Raw genomic sequence first — 19,424 nt, 5'->3', positions numbered from 1 at the left:
GTGTTCTATTCACTGCGACACATAGCTACCCCTCAATTAATGATTCTTAAATAAATTTCACAGAACAGGTAACACCAAACACCTTAGGGACATGTTTTTGTTTTTGTGTTTTTTGAGCACAGGACAATAGCAGCAAGAAGTCTTCCCGGGCTCGGGAGGGGGTGGTGGGGATGGTGGAGAATACCCCACCCCCAGTGGCCACGCCAGGCCTGAGAGCACGGGACCCCAGAGCGACTTCGAACTGCAGGGGGAGCCGTGCCCATAGGAGCAGACGATAGAGTGTAGCACAGATAGAGCGGCTCTACTGGAAGTGGAACTGGGCGGGGCTGGATCCGGAAGTGACTCAATTTCCGGTGGAGCCGCCATTTCTCCGTGAGACAGCTGCGGCTGGAACCGTTCTTGCGGCCGGCGCCTTGCGATGTTGTCCGCTGCCCCCTTCACCGCTATGTACCCTGGACCAGGGATCGAACGGGAGCTGGAGCCTCACAGCAGCGCGGGCCCTACCCAGCGCCGCTTCTCACCCTACGCCTTCAATGGAGGGTAAGGGCTCGCGGGGCTCCCCGCCGCGGCCGCCGCCGCATTCTGCAGGGGAGGCCGGGCGGGGGACCGGCGCGCTTCCACTTTCGTTTCACTCTCGGGGCCCGGATCCTGAGGCTCCTGCCTCCGATCCCCTCCTCCGGGGACTTCAGGCCAGCCATACACTTCCCTCTGTGGCAGTCGAGTGGCTTGGATGGGTTTTGACCCATCACATACAGAAGGTCGTGCCGAGCTTTGTCGGAAAAGAAATCTGTGGCCCCTTCTGCCCCTGCGCTCTCTCCAGAAGCCAGATTTACTTTGCCGTAGTTTGTGACGGGCATTGTGGCATGGAGCATAGAAACATGGCTCGGGAGCCGGAAGACTGAAGTTGTATCCCCACCCTCTCCCTCCGACCATCGGGTCTCTGCACCTGTGCGTTAGTGGGAGTTTCCTCACTGGGGAGTCTCCCTGCACCGATGCTTTCAATCTTGGATCCTCGCCAAAAATATATGTGATAGATCGAATTTGGTTTCATGAGTTAGCAGGTCAAATTGTATTGTAAGGTTGATGTTAGTACTTTAAAAATAATTGTAAGCGATAGGATTTTAGAACTGAAAAGGACTGCTTAATTACTGTATTACATATCACACCAGTTTTATACATCACTTTAAGAGAGAGGCGGCTTGGTGTAGTTGAAAGAGAGCCAGTCTTCAAGCCAGAAAGAGCTTGTCTCTGACACGTACCAGCTGTGTTGCCCTGGCAAAGTCACTTAACACTTTAGTGCTTTAGGCAGCTCTTAAGACCGTAAGTTTCATTGATAGAGGGAGTTTCTTCATCTGAGAATTTCCCAGACCAATGAGACCACAAGTCCCGAGACCCCCTTTCTTTAAAGCTTCTAATTATATTGCCCTTAAATCCAATTTCAGCAATTTTAATTCGAAGCCTCAGGGTAAATGTTATATGTGTATATATACTCATATATTTATAACTTAACTTTTTTGTAGTTAACATAAAGTTGATATAGGCGTGCGTGCGTGCGTGTGTGTGTGTGTGTGTGTGTGTGTAATGGCTAAGGTTTTCATCCCAATAAATTTTTGTGTGTACATTTTTAAAAATTTTGTATACTATCAGATTTTTTTCAATCAGAAAATATGAGTGTAATTAGGTCATTGTGATTTTGTAACTACCATAAAGTTTTTCTTTCGACTATTTAGCATAACTACAGGGTTTTGTTTGTTTGTTTTGGTAGCAACATAATATAGTAAAACCCGAATACTAAAAGCTTACTACCTAGACTAAATTATATGAGCGGTTAGATTTTTCACCCCTGAATAATTGTACATTTGAAATGAGATATAAAAGAGTCATAGGATTATGGATTTAGTTAGAAGGAATGTGAGATGCCATCTAATTCAACCCCCTCATTTTATAGATGCAGAAAATTGAGGCTGAGAGAAGTGACTTGCCTGGGGTCACAGAGCTTATAAGTGTCAGGTGAAATTTGAAACCCAGGTCTTTAAGAGTCTTTTAAGTTTAGCACATTCTATCCAATAGGTAGACAGTTTTCAAACTTACTTGTTTCAAGACTCCTTTATGTTCTTAAAACTTTTGGAATCTCTCCCCTCCCCCAGGAACTTATATTTATATATTTACTGTATTAGAAACGAAAACATCTTAGTCAAATGTAAGTAGTTTTGAGCTGGCAAACCCCTTAAAGGGTCTTGGAGATCCTCCAGAGGTTGTTGGATTACACTTTTGAGAACTACTGCCCTAGACTCCACTGTTTCTAAAGGGATTCTGGTATATTTCTTAAGGTCTGAAATATAACAACTGAAATATAATATAGCAGTTTGCAAATTGGTTTTCATACCTGCTGCTCTTGAAGCCTATTAACGATCACATAATTGTCAAATCCAATGACATTTTTTTTCTCAGTCTTCCTTCTTTGTGCCACTGTTACATTGGATATACAGCTGGTCATCTCTTCCTTAAAACTCTACCCTAGGTTTCTGTGACATTACTCCATTCAGTTTTCTTTTCTGTCTTTTGGGCTATTCTGTCTCTCTTTTTCTGCTAAGTTTGGGAATCTTCCACCTCTCCCTCCTCCACTCCCCTCTCCAACTCTGTGATTAATTGATCCTCTGTTCTCTGTTATGTTTATGAGTGTTGAACATTAATAAAAACTTGTGCCAATGACACATCTCTATGTACCCTAACTCTATAACTGCATTGGTAGTAGCACTAGTCTACTTACTTTGTTTTTTGGGGTTTTTTTTGTGTTTTTTTTTTGGTGGGGCAATGGGGGTTAAGTGACTTGCCCAGGGTCACACAGCTAGTAAGTGTCTGAGGTTGGATTTGAACTTAGGTACTCCTGAATCCAGGGCCAGGGCTTTATCCACTGTGCCACCTAGCTGCCCCTAGTCTACTTACTTTGCAAAGTGACTAAGCCTTATATTGTGAGGTATACTTTAGTGTGACCCAGATGTGTAAAAACTCTGTGGCTAAACTTTAGATCTGTGTCTTAATACTCCCTGTTACTTGGGCATTTGTCATTCAAAGATCTTGTACACTGTAAAAGGGTTATAAGGATTAGATATGCTTTATTTTGAATTATTATACTTATGTTTGTATTATATTATAACATATAGGTATAATCTCTAATCTATATATTACATAACTGCTTAGTAAATTCTTGTTGTCTTTCACTAATAGGCTACTTTCATGGAAGAGAATAATAATTTGGTTCCTTCTTATACAGAAAAGTAGAGAGGGAAAGGAATAAGCATTTATATGGCTCCTACTATATGTCAGGCACTGTGCTAATGATCTTACAAATATTTAATTTGCTCCTCACAATAACCCTTTGAGATATTATCTCCACTTTAGAATTGAGGAAACTGAGGAAAACAGATGTTTAAATGACATACCCAGCATCACACAACTAGTAAGTACCTGACACTGGATTTGAACTTAGGTCTTCCTGACTCCAGACCCAGTGCTCTTATTGCTCCACTAGATGCTTCTAGAAATTAAAGATTGTAAGATTTATTTTGTTGTAATTATAGACTTGGTTTAGTCATTGCCTTTGAATAATGATAGTCAAATAGGAATAAATAGGACTGTGCCCCAGAGGCAATTCCCCCCCACCCCAATACAAGTTGCAGAAGACTTAATAAGTAGACTTTCCCTATTATTTAATATATTGGTCATTTGACACTAGAATAAATATTTTTTAAAAAGTGTGACAGTTGCAGTTGAAATGACAAAATGCAGAAAACATTAAATACAAGTCTATCTCATGTACATAATTTCATAAATTAGAATTATTGAACAAAAGTTTTAAATGTCCATTTATGATCAAGGTTCTCCAGTTGAAGCCTGGTTAAATATTGTAAACTTCTTATATACATAAAGTCACTCATTATAAGAGATGGCTTTTTTTGTTATAAACAAGACAATAGACAACTGGTAGCTTTTTTGACTTTGGCTATCAAGTCAGTACTTTTTAATGCCACCAATGATAATTATGATAATTTTGTTTCTAGGCATATATTTATTGGGGTTTTCCAAATACTCCATCAGTGTATTTTCTCCTCAAATATTGTCTTTGCTTCTGTTGGCACTTGTGCAAGAAAATCTTGGAACCTCACCAGTCTTTCATCTACAGTTCACACAGATTGAGTTTAGTGTTGTGATTACTTTCCTTTTCAACTGTGTAGTCCCCTGCACACTTACAGAAATCTCTCTGCCCTTCTAAATCATCTATTGTGAATTTCCCCCAATCTCAGAAGCCCCCAGCTTGTTGCCATCTTTCCTGTTTTCTCTGTCTTCCTTTTAAAGCTCATCTCTCATGGCTTCATTTAGTACCTTTACACAGTCTTTTACCTTTACAATTTCAAATCCACATCTTCAGCCCTAACTTCTCTCTCTCTCTTTCTTTCTCTCTCTCTCTTTTTCTTTTCTCTCCTCCCTCCCTCCCTCCCTCCCTCCCTCCCTCCCTCCCTCCCTCCCTCCCTTCCTTCCTTCCTTCTTCCTCCCTCCTTCCTTCCCTCTCTTCCTCCCTTCTGCCTTTCCTCCTTTCTTCTTTCTTTCTCTCTCTCTTTCCTTCCTTCCTTCCTTCCTTCCTTCCTTCCTTCCTTCCTTCCTTCCTTCCTTCCTTCCTTCCTTCCTTCCTTCCTTCCTTCCTTCCTTCCTTCCTTCCTTCCTTCCTTCCTTCCTTCCTTTCTCCCTTCCTCCCTCCCTCCCTCCCTCCCTTTCTTTCTTTCTTTCCCCAACTGGGGTTAAGTGAATTGCCCCAGGGTCACACAGCTAGTAAGTGTCAAGTGTCTGAGTCCGAATTTGAACTCCCGTCCTCCTGACTCCAGGGCTGGTGCTCTATCCACTGCATCACCTAGCTGCCCCTCTTTTTTTTCTTTTCGTTTTCTTTTTCCTTTTTTACCCCCGATTTCTCTTTCAAACATAATAAGTCTTTTTTTATCTCCCACGGATTTTTGGGCGTCACTCAAATGTTCTAGTATCATCTCAGCATTCCAAACTCAACATATTTAAAACTAATTTTTTCTTCAAAACTTTCCCTACTACCTCTCTTTTGCTCATATCACTTCCCTTCAACCTGGAGTCACTCATGGAGTCCTTTTTTTCCCCTTCCTTTTTACTTGGCTAATCCTTCATTCCTTATCTTCCCACTTCCTTTTTATTTCTTGACCACTCTCTTAGTATGGGCTCTTACAGCTGGGCCATTGTCATCGTCTCCTAACTGGTATACAGTAGTAAGTAAGGGAGAGGGGGCAGTCAAAGATGACTCCAAGATTTTGAGCCTTGGGGTAGAGACTGAAAAATAGGGGAGTTGGGAGGAAAGGCAGATTTATGTGTGTCCTAAGTCTACAGTAAGTTTTATTTTTTTCTGAGCTTGAGATGCTGTCATATATCCATGTAGAAGAGTTTGGTAGACAGTTGGCAATTTGGGCCTGAGACTTAGAGGTACCCCAAGTATAGTTATGGGAATCATTTATATAGAGCTAATAATTGAAAATTAGGGAGGAGGGTGGGGACACTAAAGGACAGAGCCCTGGGGAAACCTAATTGATTTACCATTTCTCTTTCTTTTTTTCTAGAACTGTTTTGGCAATTGCTGGAGAAGATTTTTCCATTGTTGCCTCTGACACCCGACTAAGTGAAGGTTTTTCAATTCATACTCGGGACAGCCCCAAATGTTATAAACTGTAAGTAAATTTCTGAGGAGATACAGCATGTATTCATCAAGTTGAACTAATGATATGGAATATGGAGGCAATTTCAAGTTTATGTATTCCAAAAATCTTTTAAAAAGTCTATTAATAATAATCACTCACATTTATATAGTTTATAAAATACTTTCCTCTCAATGACTTAACCTATGAGGTAGGTGCAGCCTAACTTTCCTTCAGGCATTCTATGATTTGGCCAACTGGTTTGCTTGATTTTCTCCAAACGTAACATTCTATGCCTGGAATAGTCTCTTTTTAGCTCTGCCTTTTGGAATCCATAACACCCTTCAAGAATCTGATTTGCTGATTCCCCGATTGGGCACCCTCCTCCTCCTCCACCAATTAATTTATATTTAATTGTATTGTATCATTTGTATTTATTCTCATATGTATTTTTTCCACTTCCCAGTATAATATAAGCTCCTGGATGGCAGGAATATATTTTTCTTCGTCTTGTATCCCCATAGTCTGCTGCTGTTCCTGGCTTAATAAATGCTTATTGAGTTGAATTGAAAAAATAATCTGATTAACCTGTTAATAGGGTATGAGTGAGAGCCTCTAATCTTCCTGGAGATATTTACATTTTAAAAAGAACACTTCTCTGCAGGCTACCTCTCCTCCCCTTTTTGCTTTTCATATCTTTCCTTCCTTCTCTCAAATCTTAACTCCTTCCCTCCCTCCTTCCCTTTTGTTTCCTCCTTTTTCTTTTCCTCCCTCTGTCCTTCTGTCCTTCCTTGCAGTGCAAATAGTAATATTTTTGAATTTGTATTTTACAGGACAGACAAAACTGTCATTGGATGCAGTGGTTTTCATGGAGATTGCCTTACACTTACTAAAATTATTGAAGCAAGATTAAAGGTAGATGTCCTTGATACAGTCTTACTGACTGAACAGGTCCTGTTAGCCTGACAGCTTGACAGACTCGGTTGTTAATCTTTGAACACTAGATCAAGTGAAACTCAAGTGAGACCTTACATCCCTTCCTCTGCTAAATGTTGCAATAATGAATACATTGTATGCAGTGTTGCTAAAGGAACACTATATAGATACTGCTCAGATATTACAAGCAATACTTGGCACCCAAATAAGAGAGCAACCAGATTTTAAGTAACATGCTGGCAGGGTACAGAGGGCATGGTAGACACTTTCTTTTTTGTTTTTGCGAGGGAGAAATTGGTAGTTTCTCTAGCAAATGGGCCTCCTTCAACCAAGAAAATCTTTTTCTGTGTGAGGAGCTAGAACAGAGGAACTTAGTTGGGTACCCGGGAGAAGCATTGAGTTTTTGGAATGGAGTAGACCAGGAACCCATTCTGAAAAGAGGGTCACACCTTAACCCTAATGTCACCTAACAGTTTAGTTATAAGTTAGAATATTAGCAAGAATTAGATAAAAGCCAGATGAGAACAAAAACTTTTCAGGATTTTGGCATTGTGAGAAGGAAGAAAAGAGGTCAAATTTACTTTACCTGGTAGTTTTGCCCAGGGTTGATTCTGGCAATTGTTACCCAGAATTATTTCCTACGACTCGAGGTTGCTGGTGTATTAGTCTTATTTCAAGTAATATTTGGGGCAACAAAATTCAGCTGCAAGAAAAGAATTTGATATAGCCCTTTGGCATTTGTTTTACAAATTATATACTGAATTTTGTGTTTGCCTTGGTTTTAATTTTTTTTGGCAGGGCAATGAGGGTTAAGTGACTTGCCCAGGGTCACACAGCTAGTGTCAAGTGTCTGAGGTTGGATTTGAACTCAGGTACTCCTGAATCCAGGGCCAGTGCTTTATCCACTACGCCACCTAGCTGCCCCTACAATTGTTTTTTTTTTTAAAGTTTTATAGTTATCTTTTGCTTACTTTATTTCCCATTATGTAACAATTCCCTTCCCTGCCCAGAGATCAAATGAATAACAAATAACAAAGAAAAAAAAGAGGAAAAGATCAGTTCAGCAAAACTAGTCAATACTTACACATTTCGTATAAGTGCTTTGAGATATGAGGTTAACTACATTTTGCTTTGTGTGTTTTTACATGACACACGAAATTTGCTATTTCTATTGTAGGTAGTGACATAACTTAGTTTTTCTTTCATCTGCATTTTTGAGGTCCAGGTCTGCCATTCTTCTTTTCAGAGACTAATATTTTTAAATGATTCTCTGTAGTTTCATGTTATTTGCTGTTTTGTTTTTCTTTTTGATTTGTTTGATAATTTTAATTTCTATCCTTTAAATTTTTTTTTTAACTTGTTCCTGTGAAGCATTGTGTGGAGTTTTGCTCCTTGTTTCACAATCATTTTGTCAGGTGGTATTATTCATAATTTACCACAGTGCTTACAGTGCTTTGCACATAGTAAAGTGCTTTTAACAAATGTTCATTTTTTTCATTTTTATAGTTATTGTTGCAGAATTTTTTTCTCCTGGCTGGGGTTTTGAATTGTTTTCTTTTTCTCCATTGTATTTTTTCATTTTTAGAGCCTCTTTTTAGTGGTTTCCTTTTGAATTTGTTTTTTTTGGCAAGGTTTATCTTGTGATACGTTGTTTCCTATCCCCTCTGTTGTTTCTTGTTTTGGGCTCAATTTTGGTACATTTATTGTCATTTTGTAATGCTGGAGGGATTTAGATACTACCTGTTACTCCTTGGTGTTTCCAGAAGTCTATCCATCATATTTGTGATGTCTTTATAAATTATAAGATGTGTTTTTGAAATGAAAAGTTGTGAAAAGGATTTTTCATTTCAAAATCTGGATATCTTGAAAAAGTATTTTGATAAGTATATTTAGTGATACCCCAAATTTTTGGTAGTTGTGACATTATTATGTTGGATTTTTCATCAATTCACATATTTTAAAAAAGGGTTAAGTTTAATTAAAATCAGTTTTGGAATAGTCTGGTGATTTTGGGGGGGGGTGGCGGGGCAATGAGGGTTAAGTGACTTGCCCAGGGCCACACAGCTAGTGTCAAGTGTCTGAGGTTGGATTTGAACTCGGGTTCTCCTGAATCCAGGGCCAGTGCTTTATCTACTGTGCCACCTAGCTGCCCCTACTCTGGTGAGTTTTGACAGCCCTTCAGATAATTAATGGTAAACCTGAGTGTTACAAAACCAGAACTGGGAATCAACCTAATGAGTTCATTTTGTAGAGTTCTGTTTTCCAAGGGCATAGCCTAAGTACCAAGGCTGCTACCATGGACTATTCTAGGTTTATCTAGAACAAAGGACCACCTTCTGGACCTCCATTTCCTGTTCCTCCAAATGGTTGATGTATGTAAAAAGCCGTGACCTAGAGATGGATTATAGTGACCCTAGATTTGTGATATTCTGGGTCATCTAATGTTGTATGAGGCCATGTCTGTATGCTCATGTGTTAAAATGGAACTTTGTGGCCTAGGTTACTACTGCCTTAGAAAATAAAGGCATGCAAAATTGGACTGTTGTACTATAAGACATTGGAAATTCAGCATTTAAAATATATCTTTATAAAAGGTCTAGTAGCCTTAACTATAGCATATGATAATTCTCTTAATTCTCTTGTTTTTTATCTAATAATGGTAAAATTGCTTTTTATTTGCCTGTCAGAGTTATCCTATATAGTAATGTTTATTTCTATTTTCATAAATAATTGCAGATGTATAAGCATTCCAATAATAAGGCCATGACCACAGGAGCAATTGCAGCAATGTTGTCTACGATCCTCTATTCAAGACGCTTCTTTCCTTACTATGTTTATAATATCATCGGTGGACTTGATGAAGAAGGTTAGAATTTTTTTTTTTCTGGAGAAAAAGGGAGAGTGAATGGTGTTTCTCATTTCTTCAGCTGTATGTTACTGAAAATGAGGAGTGGTATTCTCAGTCTCCTATTATATAATAAATTATAAAGCATTTTGATCCCAGATATCAGAAAACAGGTTCTGAGAAGTTAAATAATCTGGCTAGAATTCTATAGAGAATGGCAAAAATAGCTACTTTATATAAAATAAGATTGTAAAGTCATGAAATGATTTAAATAATCATCTCAGAATTTTCTTATCTGATTGAATGTTGTCTTTCCAAATAGTCTTTTTGGCATGCTGTACTATTCCAGCATTACTGCTGTTCATCTCAAAACACTTTTGGGATTTTTCTAAGGGATCTTGAAATCCAACCTTGTAGTTGGGAGGCTTTCAGACATCAAGTTGGATGTTCGCCAAGTATGTGGCTGGTCACTTCTGGCTGAACTCTGATTTCCTCATCTGTAGAATGGGCATAATAATATTTTCACTACTTACAAGACGCTAGGAGGAAATTGCCTTGGAGACCTTTGAATGGCTAGGTGAATGTATTTGACATTTTCATCAAAGCCATTTTCCTGTATGTGAAAATCAGTCATAAAACTTTCTTAGTTGTGCTTAAAAAAATACTCAAAGCTTTAGCACAGTGTGAACTGGGTGGTTCAGCACTAAACCAGGTGCTCTAGTTTCAGCTCAGCTGCTCAGTGGAAGATACTTAACTTCTGCGGGCTTTGGATTCCTCATCTAAAACCCTCTACCATCCCCTGTCACAGTTTGTCCTCTCTTTGGCCCCTCCTTCTCTTGCAAAGAAAACGGGGTTGAGAGTAGGATCAAGCCGAGTAGCCGATGACGGGGCAGTCTGATTCTTCTGTCTTTACCCAGTCCTTTTAATCTCCCCTTTATAATTAATGGCAGAAGCATTTGGGGAATAAAGCAAGTAATTTGAAGGTAATGATACTTGTTTAGCTGAATGCATTTTGGTATCTTTATAAAAACTAATCAGGAGTTACTTCATGCCTTTAGTAATATGTAATTCTTCACTTCTATCATATTTATAATGATTCTTTATAATCCTGTTGTGGAGTCTGGAATAGAGACATTGGAATAAGGATTTGGCATTTGAGGTATAAAAATGTTGAGTTTTATTTTCTCTAGTATACTTAGTAGAAGTTTGATAGAACCAGGTATTATATTTTCCAAGTGAGGAAATTTCTGGTTGGTAACCTTATTAAACCCTTTTGAGATTTGAGGAGTGTGTGTGTGTGTGTGTGTGTGTTTGCACGTGTGTGTGCAGGAGACATACATACACATATATATATAATATACACCAAATATATACACACACATAATCCAAAACAATTTCAAGAATTAATAAAAGGATGAGGAGTTCTAATTTATAAAGCCAGCAGAATTTGGAACATGGGAAATACTACATGTTTTTGCAGTGTAAAAACCATTAACTTATATAAAGTTTTATTTTATGTTCTGGTTCATATGCCATTTTCTGAGGAAAAACACCTTTATAATGTGTTTAGGTGTTAACTACTGGCAGTCCTGAGCACAGAATCTAAGTGGATGGGCCAGTTTTCTCATGAAATTGGCTTTGACTTGGAAGGAATAGCTGATATGGAGGGCATTGAAGAGAAATTGCCCAGGAACTCTGGTCTGTCTTGTCAATACTTCCCCTGGAAAGAGCCTTTGGGATTTTCTCAGAAGATGGTATTATGTAGTAATGACTAGAATTTTTGTAAAAAGTTCTAGTTATTCCAACCATAATTTTAATATACCATAACCTTTACTAATGTGAGATTTAAAATTGGATATAAGAGCATTAAACTCCCCTTTGAACTTTTCCCTTATATATCTCCCACACCAGTAAGAAAAGGAAACCTCTGAGCTTTAATCAGAGAGGGATTAGCTTTTATTGTTTAGACAACAGACAGGTGATACTGATTAGGGAAATAGGAAAGTAGAAATACAAATGAATAATCCTAGATCTAAGCTTAGTCTATATTATTTTATAAAACTCACTGAATCCCAAAACTGCCTGCCAGGCCAAGAACCAGAGCCGATCACCAAAAGCGTGCGCCGTCAAGCCAGAGTGTGTGAGAGCGCCAACTTCTGTTCTACCTTCTGTCCTGGAAGTATGGCATGCTTGGCCACACTCTCCTGGGCAGCAGCAGGCAGTCACGGTCTCCTCCCCAAAAGGGCGGTCCTTCAAAAGCTGATTCAGTAGTATTCCTTCAACTCTCAAATGATTCAGTAAAAAAAACTTCTATTTTTTTTTTACCACACTAACAAGATATCCCAAGTATTTGATTCAAATGATAGTTAACATTGGAACCTAGGACTAAATTACATTCCAGGTTTCTATACTTTTCTAGTGTGGAATAAGTGAAAACTTTTTTTTTTTTAAGGGAAAGGAGCTGTGTACAGTTTTGATCCTGTAGGGTCTTACCAGAGAGACTCCTTCAAGGCTGGAGGATCAGCAAGTGCTATGCTTCAGCCCCTGCTTGACAATCAGGTAATGAAGGGATGTGCAGTAATTTATCCTGCCCCCAAAGAAGTACTTTCTTTTTATTTCATACCAGACTGTAATACAGTTTTCTCAATTTATTTGGAAGACTCAAATCTCTTTCTACTTTGTGAATTTGGTTTTGTTTTATTTACTTTTTTATTCACTGAACACTGAGCACACACTGTATCTTACAAGTATTTTGGGGAAATTGTACATATACGGTCCTGCTATGTTTGAGAGGACTTTCTTTTGGCAATAGGGGGAGGTGTTTGAAAGTGTTTATTTTGTTTTTGTCCTTTTGGGGGGGGGGGGTTAAGTGACTTGCCCAGGGTCACACAGCTAGTAAGTGTTAAGTGTCTGAGGTCGGATTTGAACTCAGGTACTCCTGAATCCAGGGCCGGTGCTTTATTCACTGTGCCACCTAGCCGCCCCCTGAAAGTGTTTATTTTAAAATGTCTTCACCCTTCTTCATACGTGATGGAAATTATACTTCTAAATCTATCAGGATATTAGATACAAAATATTTTTTTAAGTCTTTTTTCCTAATATTACAACATGCACTAATCACATAGTTGTTTTCTTTTTCTCCATTAGGTTGGTTTTAAGAATATGCAGAATGTGGAACATGTTCCTCTGTCCTTGGAAAGGGCCATGCAACTAGTGAAGGATGTCTTTATTTCTGCAGCTGAGAGAGATGTATACACTGGAGACTCACTTAAGATTTGCATTGTTACTAAAGATGGCATTAAGGAGGAGACTGTTCCATTAAGGAAGGATTGATCTGCAAACTATTACCTTTAATCATTTGGAAACATTATCTCAATTTTTTCAAGGTTTAGTCTACTTGTAACATTGTATGACTAATTTGTCTTATTAAAATGTTTCTGAAAAGTTGGAAAGTACTTGGTCTTACGGCTTGGGTGATAAAAGTGACTTACATAAGAGATTTATGGGATTAAAGAGAGGTTTATTGAAAGATGCACAGGATCAGGTAGGAATCAACAATCTCACAATCCTGAATTGGCAGTCCCCATTCAACATGGCTGGGCCTAACTCTCAACTTCTTTTACTCTGAGGTTTGCTTCAGGTTCCATCAGCACCAACACTGAACTACGTCATAGATGCTGGGGGGGGGGGGGGGGGAGAGTGTATATTTTTTTTTTACAACTGTGATGTTTAAAATCTAAACTGTGGTCGCCTTAAATTAGAAGCTTCAGCACCAGTCTTTGGGCATTCAACATTTATTAAAGCATAGAGGTATTCACAAGGAGTTCAGAAAGTTAAGAAAAAGCCTATCTTGCATAGAGTTCCAGCCTGGTTGGGCTCTTCCTCAAGTCCTCCTCCACGAGCCTGCTTTAATCAGGAACTCCTGAGCAAACTGATTGTGGAAGCTTTTTATAGGTCTGGAACAGAGGCGGTCCTTACACACTGCTTCAAGCTGATTGGTTGGCATCCTCCAAATCCCTTGGTTCTGAAGGTGTTCTCAAGGTGTGATTACAATCCAGTTAACTTGAAGTAGGCTAATCAGCAGTTAATCACTCTCACTTGATTCAGTCAGTCTAGATTAATCTCCAGGTGGGTCTTTGAGTATCTGCTAAATCTCATTATTTCATCACACTACTATGGAAAAATATTGATAAGTGTCCTTGTTCTATCTCCTGGGACAGTTTTGTGCAAGATGCCTCATGGGGAGAAATGGAATTAGAAGAACCTTATGACATCTTAGGGTTAGGAGGGGCTTTTGTAGATGGAATTATGTACATACTGTGAGAAAATAATTTTGGGACTCCTAGAGGTCCCTCAGAAGAGGAAAATATTAAGATTGATTGGATTGGGGGCAACTAGGTGGCGCAGTGGATAGAGCACCGGCCCTGGAGTCAGGAGGACCTGAGTTCAAATCTGACCTCAGACACTTAACACTTACTAGCTGTGTGACCCTGGGCAAGTCACTTAACCCCAATTGCCTCACTTAATTTAAAAAAAAAAAAAGATTGATTGGATTGACTTTGCTGATTAACTCACTTAAAGTTGACTTGATTGAAACCACACCTACCTGAGAGCCTGGCCCTCAGGGAGTATGTTCTCTGAACTCTGACCTCAGCATGTTCTGTACATGTACCACCCTCAAGTCCAGTAAACCAATAGAATTGAATGATGCCAGCTTTGAGCAGTGTGGAAGGGCTGCCTTTCGTCTGGACCCAAAGGTAGGTTCCACACGAAGGCTCTCGGACGTGCTCGTGGAGGAGGACTTGGAGGAAGAAGCAGGCCAGGCTGAGCTCTAGGCTCGATAGGCCTTTTCTTAACTTTCTGTGCTAAGTGTTCTCTCTTTACTAATATTTGGTATGTTTTAATAAATGCTTCATGCCCAAAACTGGTTTAAAGCTTCTAATTTATAAGTAACAAATATATTAGAAACCCCAGTTAATTTTCCCTAAACTTGGGATGGAAATAAGGGTACCACATATAATTTTAAATGCCACAATATTAATCCTTCTGGCCTTTTCTATGACCTACAGCCCTCTTTGGGCAAGATTGACTTGGTCATGGGAGGTCTTTCATCTTTCCATTCTTTCATTTTGTTTTTTTGTTTTGTTTTTTTGGGGGGGCAATGAGGGTTAAGTGACTTGCCCAGGGTCACACAGCTAGTAAGTGTCAAGTGTCTGAGGCTGGATTTGAATTTAGGTCCTGAATCTAGGGCTGGTGCTTTATCCATCCTCTCCATTCTTTTTTTTTTTTTTTATGTATGAGGTATTTTATTTTTTCCATTACATGTAAAGATAGTTCTCAACTTTTGTTTATACATGCTTTACAATTTCAGATTTTTCTCCCTCCCACCCTTCCCTCCCCCCTCCCCTAGACAGCAGGTAATCTGATATAGGTTATATCTATATATCTCTATACATATACATATAGATATATATATATACACACACACACACATATATATACACATAATAACATTAATCCTATTTCTGCATTAATCCTGTTACAAGAGAAAGAATCAGAGCAGTGATGCAAAACCTCAAAATAGAAAGAAAAAAAAAACCAACAGCACCCAAAACAAAAGAAATAATATGGTTCAATCAGCATCTATACTCCACAGTTCTTTCTTTCTTTTTTTTTCTTGGATTTGGAGATCCTCTTCTATCATGAGTTCCCTGGAACTCTTCTGTACCATTGCATTGGTGAGAAGAATATAGTCCATCACAGTAGGTCAACACTCAGTGTTGATGATACTGTGTACAATGTTCTTCTGGTTCTGCTCATCTCACTCATCATCAGCTCACGTAAGACCCTCCAGGTTTCTCTGAACTCTTCCTGCTCATCATTTCTTACAGCACAATAGTATTCCATTGTATTCATATACCACAACTTGTCCAGCCATTCCCCAATTGATGGGCACCCCCTCAACTTCCAATTCCTTGCTACCACGTAAAGAGCAGCTATAAATATTTTTGTACATGTGGGTCCCTTTCCCCCTTCCATGATTTCTTTGGGCAAAAGACCTAAAGTGGGATTGCTGGGTCAAAGGGTATGCACAGCTTTATTGCCCTTTGGGCATAATTCCAAATTGCTCTCCAGAATGGTTGGATCAGCTCACAGCTCCACCAACAATGCATTAGTGTTCCAATTTTCCCACAGCCTCTCCAACATTTATTATCTTCCTTTTTTGTCATTTTAGCCAATCTGATAGGTGTCAGGTGGTACCTCAGAGTTGTTTTAATTTGCATCTCTCTAATCATTAAAGATTTAGAGCATTTTTTCATATGGGAATAGATAGCTTTGGTTTCTTCATCAGAAAACTGCCTGTTCATATCCTTTGACCATTTCTCAATTGGGGAATGACTTGGATTCTTATAAATTTGATTTAATTCCCTATATATTTTAGAGATGAGGCCTTTATCAGAAGCACTGGCCTCAAAAATTGTTTCCCAGCTTTCTGCCTCCCAATTTTGGATGCATTGCTTCTGTTTGTACAAAAATTTTTTAATTTAATATAATCAAAATCATCCATTTTGCATTTTATAATATACTCTATCTCTTGTTTGGTCAAAAACTGTTTTCCTTTCCAAAGATCTGATAGGTACACTATTCCTTTCTCTCCTAATTTACCTATGGTATCACCTCTTATGTCTAAATCATGTATCCATTTTGACCTTATTTTAGTATAAGGTGTAAGATGTTGGTCTATGCCTAATTTCTGCCATACTATCTTCCAGTGTTCCCAGCAGTTTTTGTCAAATATTGAGGTCCTATCCCAGAAGCTGGAGTCTTTGGGTTTATCAAACACTACATTACTAGTGTCATTTACTACTGCATTTCCTGAGCCTAGCCTATTCCATTGATCTACCACTCTATTTTTTAGCCAGTACCAGATAGTTTTGATGACTGCCGCTTTATTAGTAGAGCTCCAGGTTTGGTACCGCTAACCCACCTTCCTGTGAATTTTTTTTCATTATTTCCCTGGATATTCTTGATTTTTTGTTTTTCCAGATGAATTTTGTTATTATTTTTTCTAGCTGTATAAAATAATTTTTAGGTAGTCTGATTGGTATGGCACTGAATAAGTAAATTAATTTAGGCAGTATTGTCATTTTTACTATATTAGCTCTGCCTATCCATGAGCACTCTCCGTTCTTTTATAGTCATTTTTGCAGAAGGAGGTTGATCTTAGGAGTTTCTTAAGAGTTCATTTAGTTCGTCCTCCTACCTTTAGGTAAAACTCCTTTTAAGTCATCCTAGTAGATGAATCACAGAGTCTCAGAGAAAGAAGGGAATTAAGAAGTCATCTAATTCAATCTGTACTTGAACCAGAATTCCCTTTACAAAATCTCTGATGTTTTCTTCCAGTTTCCATTTGATGAAGATTTCCAGATAGGGAATTTAGTGACTCATAATGCTGCTTTATGGAGGACAAGTCTAAGATCTAACCCTTCCCCTTTTGCTCAGGTAGGCAACTTCAGAGTTAGCCTCAATTCCTCATATCCAGTCACAGAATTTTAGAGTTGGAAGGGCCCTCAATGGCCAGATAGTTCAACCCATACACAAAAGGGAGTTCCCACTAAATAGGCCATTATACTTTTTTGGTCTGCTCCCACTTTGATAAGAAATTTCCAGATGTTCGTAGAAATTGCTAGCCAATCAGAGCTCTTTTCTGATCCTGAAGCCCTCAGTGGTAAGGTATGAGGGCTAATCTCAACCTCCCTAGAGGTAGTGTGGTTCAGTGGAAAGTGCATATATGGCATCATTTCAAGGTCCGGTTAACCCTCCTTGGAACACCCTACCTTATCAGTGTCCTTAAAATGTGTCCAGAAGAGTGGACAAGAAGAAGCCTACCTAACTAGAGCAGGGTGGGCCTAACCTTTCAATGCATCCTATTGTCTACTAAAACCTCCAGAACTTTCCCCTATTACCTGTTACTGAGCAACATAGGGCCCTTCTTGTCCTTGTGAAGTTGATTATTTGAATTTGTGTAAGACTTTATATATATCCTTACTACATTTCTTCTCGTTAGATTCAACCCAACATTCTAGCTTGCCAAGATCTTTTTTTGCATCTAAATACAGTTAGCCAATGCATTTGATATTCCTCTTAGCTTTGTATCTTATGTAAATTTGATGAACATGCCATCTATGCCTTTATCCAAGTCACTGATAAAAATCAGCAAGGTGGTTCAGTGGAAAGAATGTTGAACTTTGGGTCAGGAACACAAGATTAAATTCATAGATGCTAGCTTTGTGACCTTGGGTAAGTCACTTAATCTGTGTGAACCTCAGTTTCCTTATCTGTAAAATAGTCATAATCAGCAACTTATAGGGTTGTGAGGATCAAACGAGATTTCATGTGAATTGCTTTGAAAACCTTAAAATCTTATGTTATAAAATGTTATATAAATGCTAGTTACTACTACTATGATGATGACGACGATGACTATTACTACTACTACTATTTCTACTACGTAAAACAGCTTAGGGCCAAGGACAAATTATGGGGGAACTCTACTAGACTCCTTCCAAGTCATAATGGTCACTGTTTGGGTCCTGCCGTTTAAATAATTCTTGAATACATCTAACAGTACTATTTAAAACCCTTTAATTTTCAAAATTTTACTTTTTTATTCTGAACTTAAAAAGAATATTTCCATACACAGCAAAACACAAAGAGGATTCTTTGTGAAGGCATGAAGCTTCATTTCGCAGCCATTGCTTGTAAAAACTACATAATAAATTCTACAAGTTACTTTCAAGACTCTTGCCTATTTTTGCTTCCTTTTGAATTTCCTTTTGTTCTCTTCAGTACATTTAAAAAATGTTTCCAAGGCCCTCTTTTTTTTTTCCATCATTATTCCTAACCCTCTTTCCATCTTTCCCTAGCTAACTGAAAAAAGGGGGGGTGGAAACTGTAACAAATGAACACAGTGAAGCAAAATGAATCAACATAGCATCCATGTCCAAAATACATGTCTCTGCCCCTTCTGTCCCTTACTTCTCTGTCAGGAGGTGGATAACATATTTCATCATCGATCCTTTGGAGACATGGTTCATTGTTACTTGGATCAATTTTTGTCTTTCAAAAGTGCTGTTCTTGGGGCAGCTAGGTGGTGCAGTGGCTAGAGCACTGGCCCTGGATTCAGGAGTACCTGAGTTCAAATCCGGCCTCAGACACTTAATACTTACTAGCTGTGTGACCCTGGGCAAGTCACTTAACCCCAATTGCCTCACTAAAAAAAAAAAAAGTGCTGTTCTTGTATAAATTGCTTTTCTAGTTCTGCCCTCTTTTCTCTGAGTTGGTTCATATCCAATTCTTTGAAGTCATGTCTTTTGTCATTTCTGTTTTTTTGTTTTTGTTTTTTTTGTGAGGCAATTGAGGTTAAGTGACTTGCATAGGGTCACACAACTAGTAAGTGTTAAGTGTCTGAGGCCAGATTTGAACTCAGGTCTTCCTGACTCCAGGGCCACAGTGCTCTATCCATTGCGCCACCTAGCTGCCCCTCTTTTGTCATTTCTTATGGTGCAATAATTTTCCATTACATTCATATACCTCAATTTGTTCAGCCATTCTCCAGTTGTATGAGACAATCTAGAACACATCCCTAGATCTTTCCTTTCCCTCCATCCCTTCTTTTAATCTTTCCTTGAGGATCAGGAAGTTTGTTTTGCTTATAACTATTCCCTCCCTGGTATTGTTCCTATTGCCCCCAAGTCCCCACCCCATCCCCACCATACCTCAATGCTATGTGGTTTGATGTAGCTCTTCACTAAACTTTGTGTATTCAACCCTGCTTTGTCCATTTCGGTTGTGAGGTTCAGCTGATGTCCATTCTTCCACCCCTTCCTCCAAGTTTGTATGTTCTCACACACCCCATTTATGAGAAATAGAAAATT

At 38.8% G+C, this 19,424-nt stretch overlaps 1 protein-coding gene across 1 annotated transcript; it reads left to right on the top strand.

Moving 5' to 3' along the window:
* Positions 1-342: 342 nt before the first annotated feature.
* PSMB1 (proteasome 20S subunit beta 1) lies at positions 343-12,941 on the top strand. Its single transcript, XM_043999401.1, has 6 exons — positions 343-540; positions 5,631-5,738; positions 6,539-6,620; positions 9,378-9,507; positions 11,939-12,045; positions 12,634-12,941. Exons 1-6 carry the CDS (start codon positions 419-421, stop codon positions 12,817-12,819), a joined length of 735 nt encoding a protein of 244 aa, XP_043855336.1. The 5' UTR covers positions 343-418; the 3' UTR covers positions 12,820-12,941.
* Positions 12,942-19,424: the final 6,483 nt, after the last annotated feature.

The sequence above is a fragment of the Dromiciops gliroides genome, chromosome 4 (genome assembly GCF_019393635.1).
Source record: "Dromiciops gliroides isolate mDroGli1 chromosome 4, mDroGli1.pri, whole genome shotgun sequence".
NCBI classification, from domain to species: Eukaryota; Metazoa; Chordata; class Mammalia; order Microbiotheria; family Microbiotheriidae; genus Dromiciops; species Dromiciops gliroides.
Note: the sequence above shows the minus strand (reverse complement) of the source record. Positions and strands in the feature narration are given on the sequence as shown.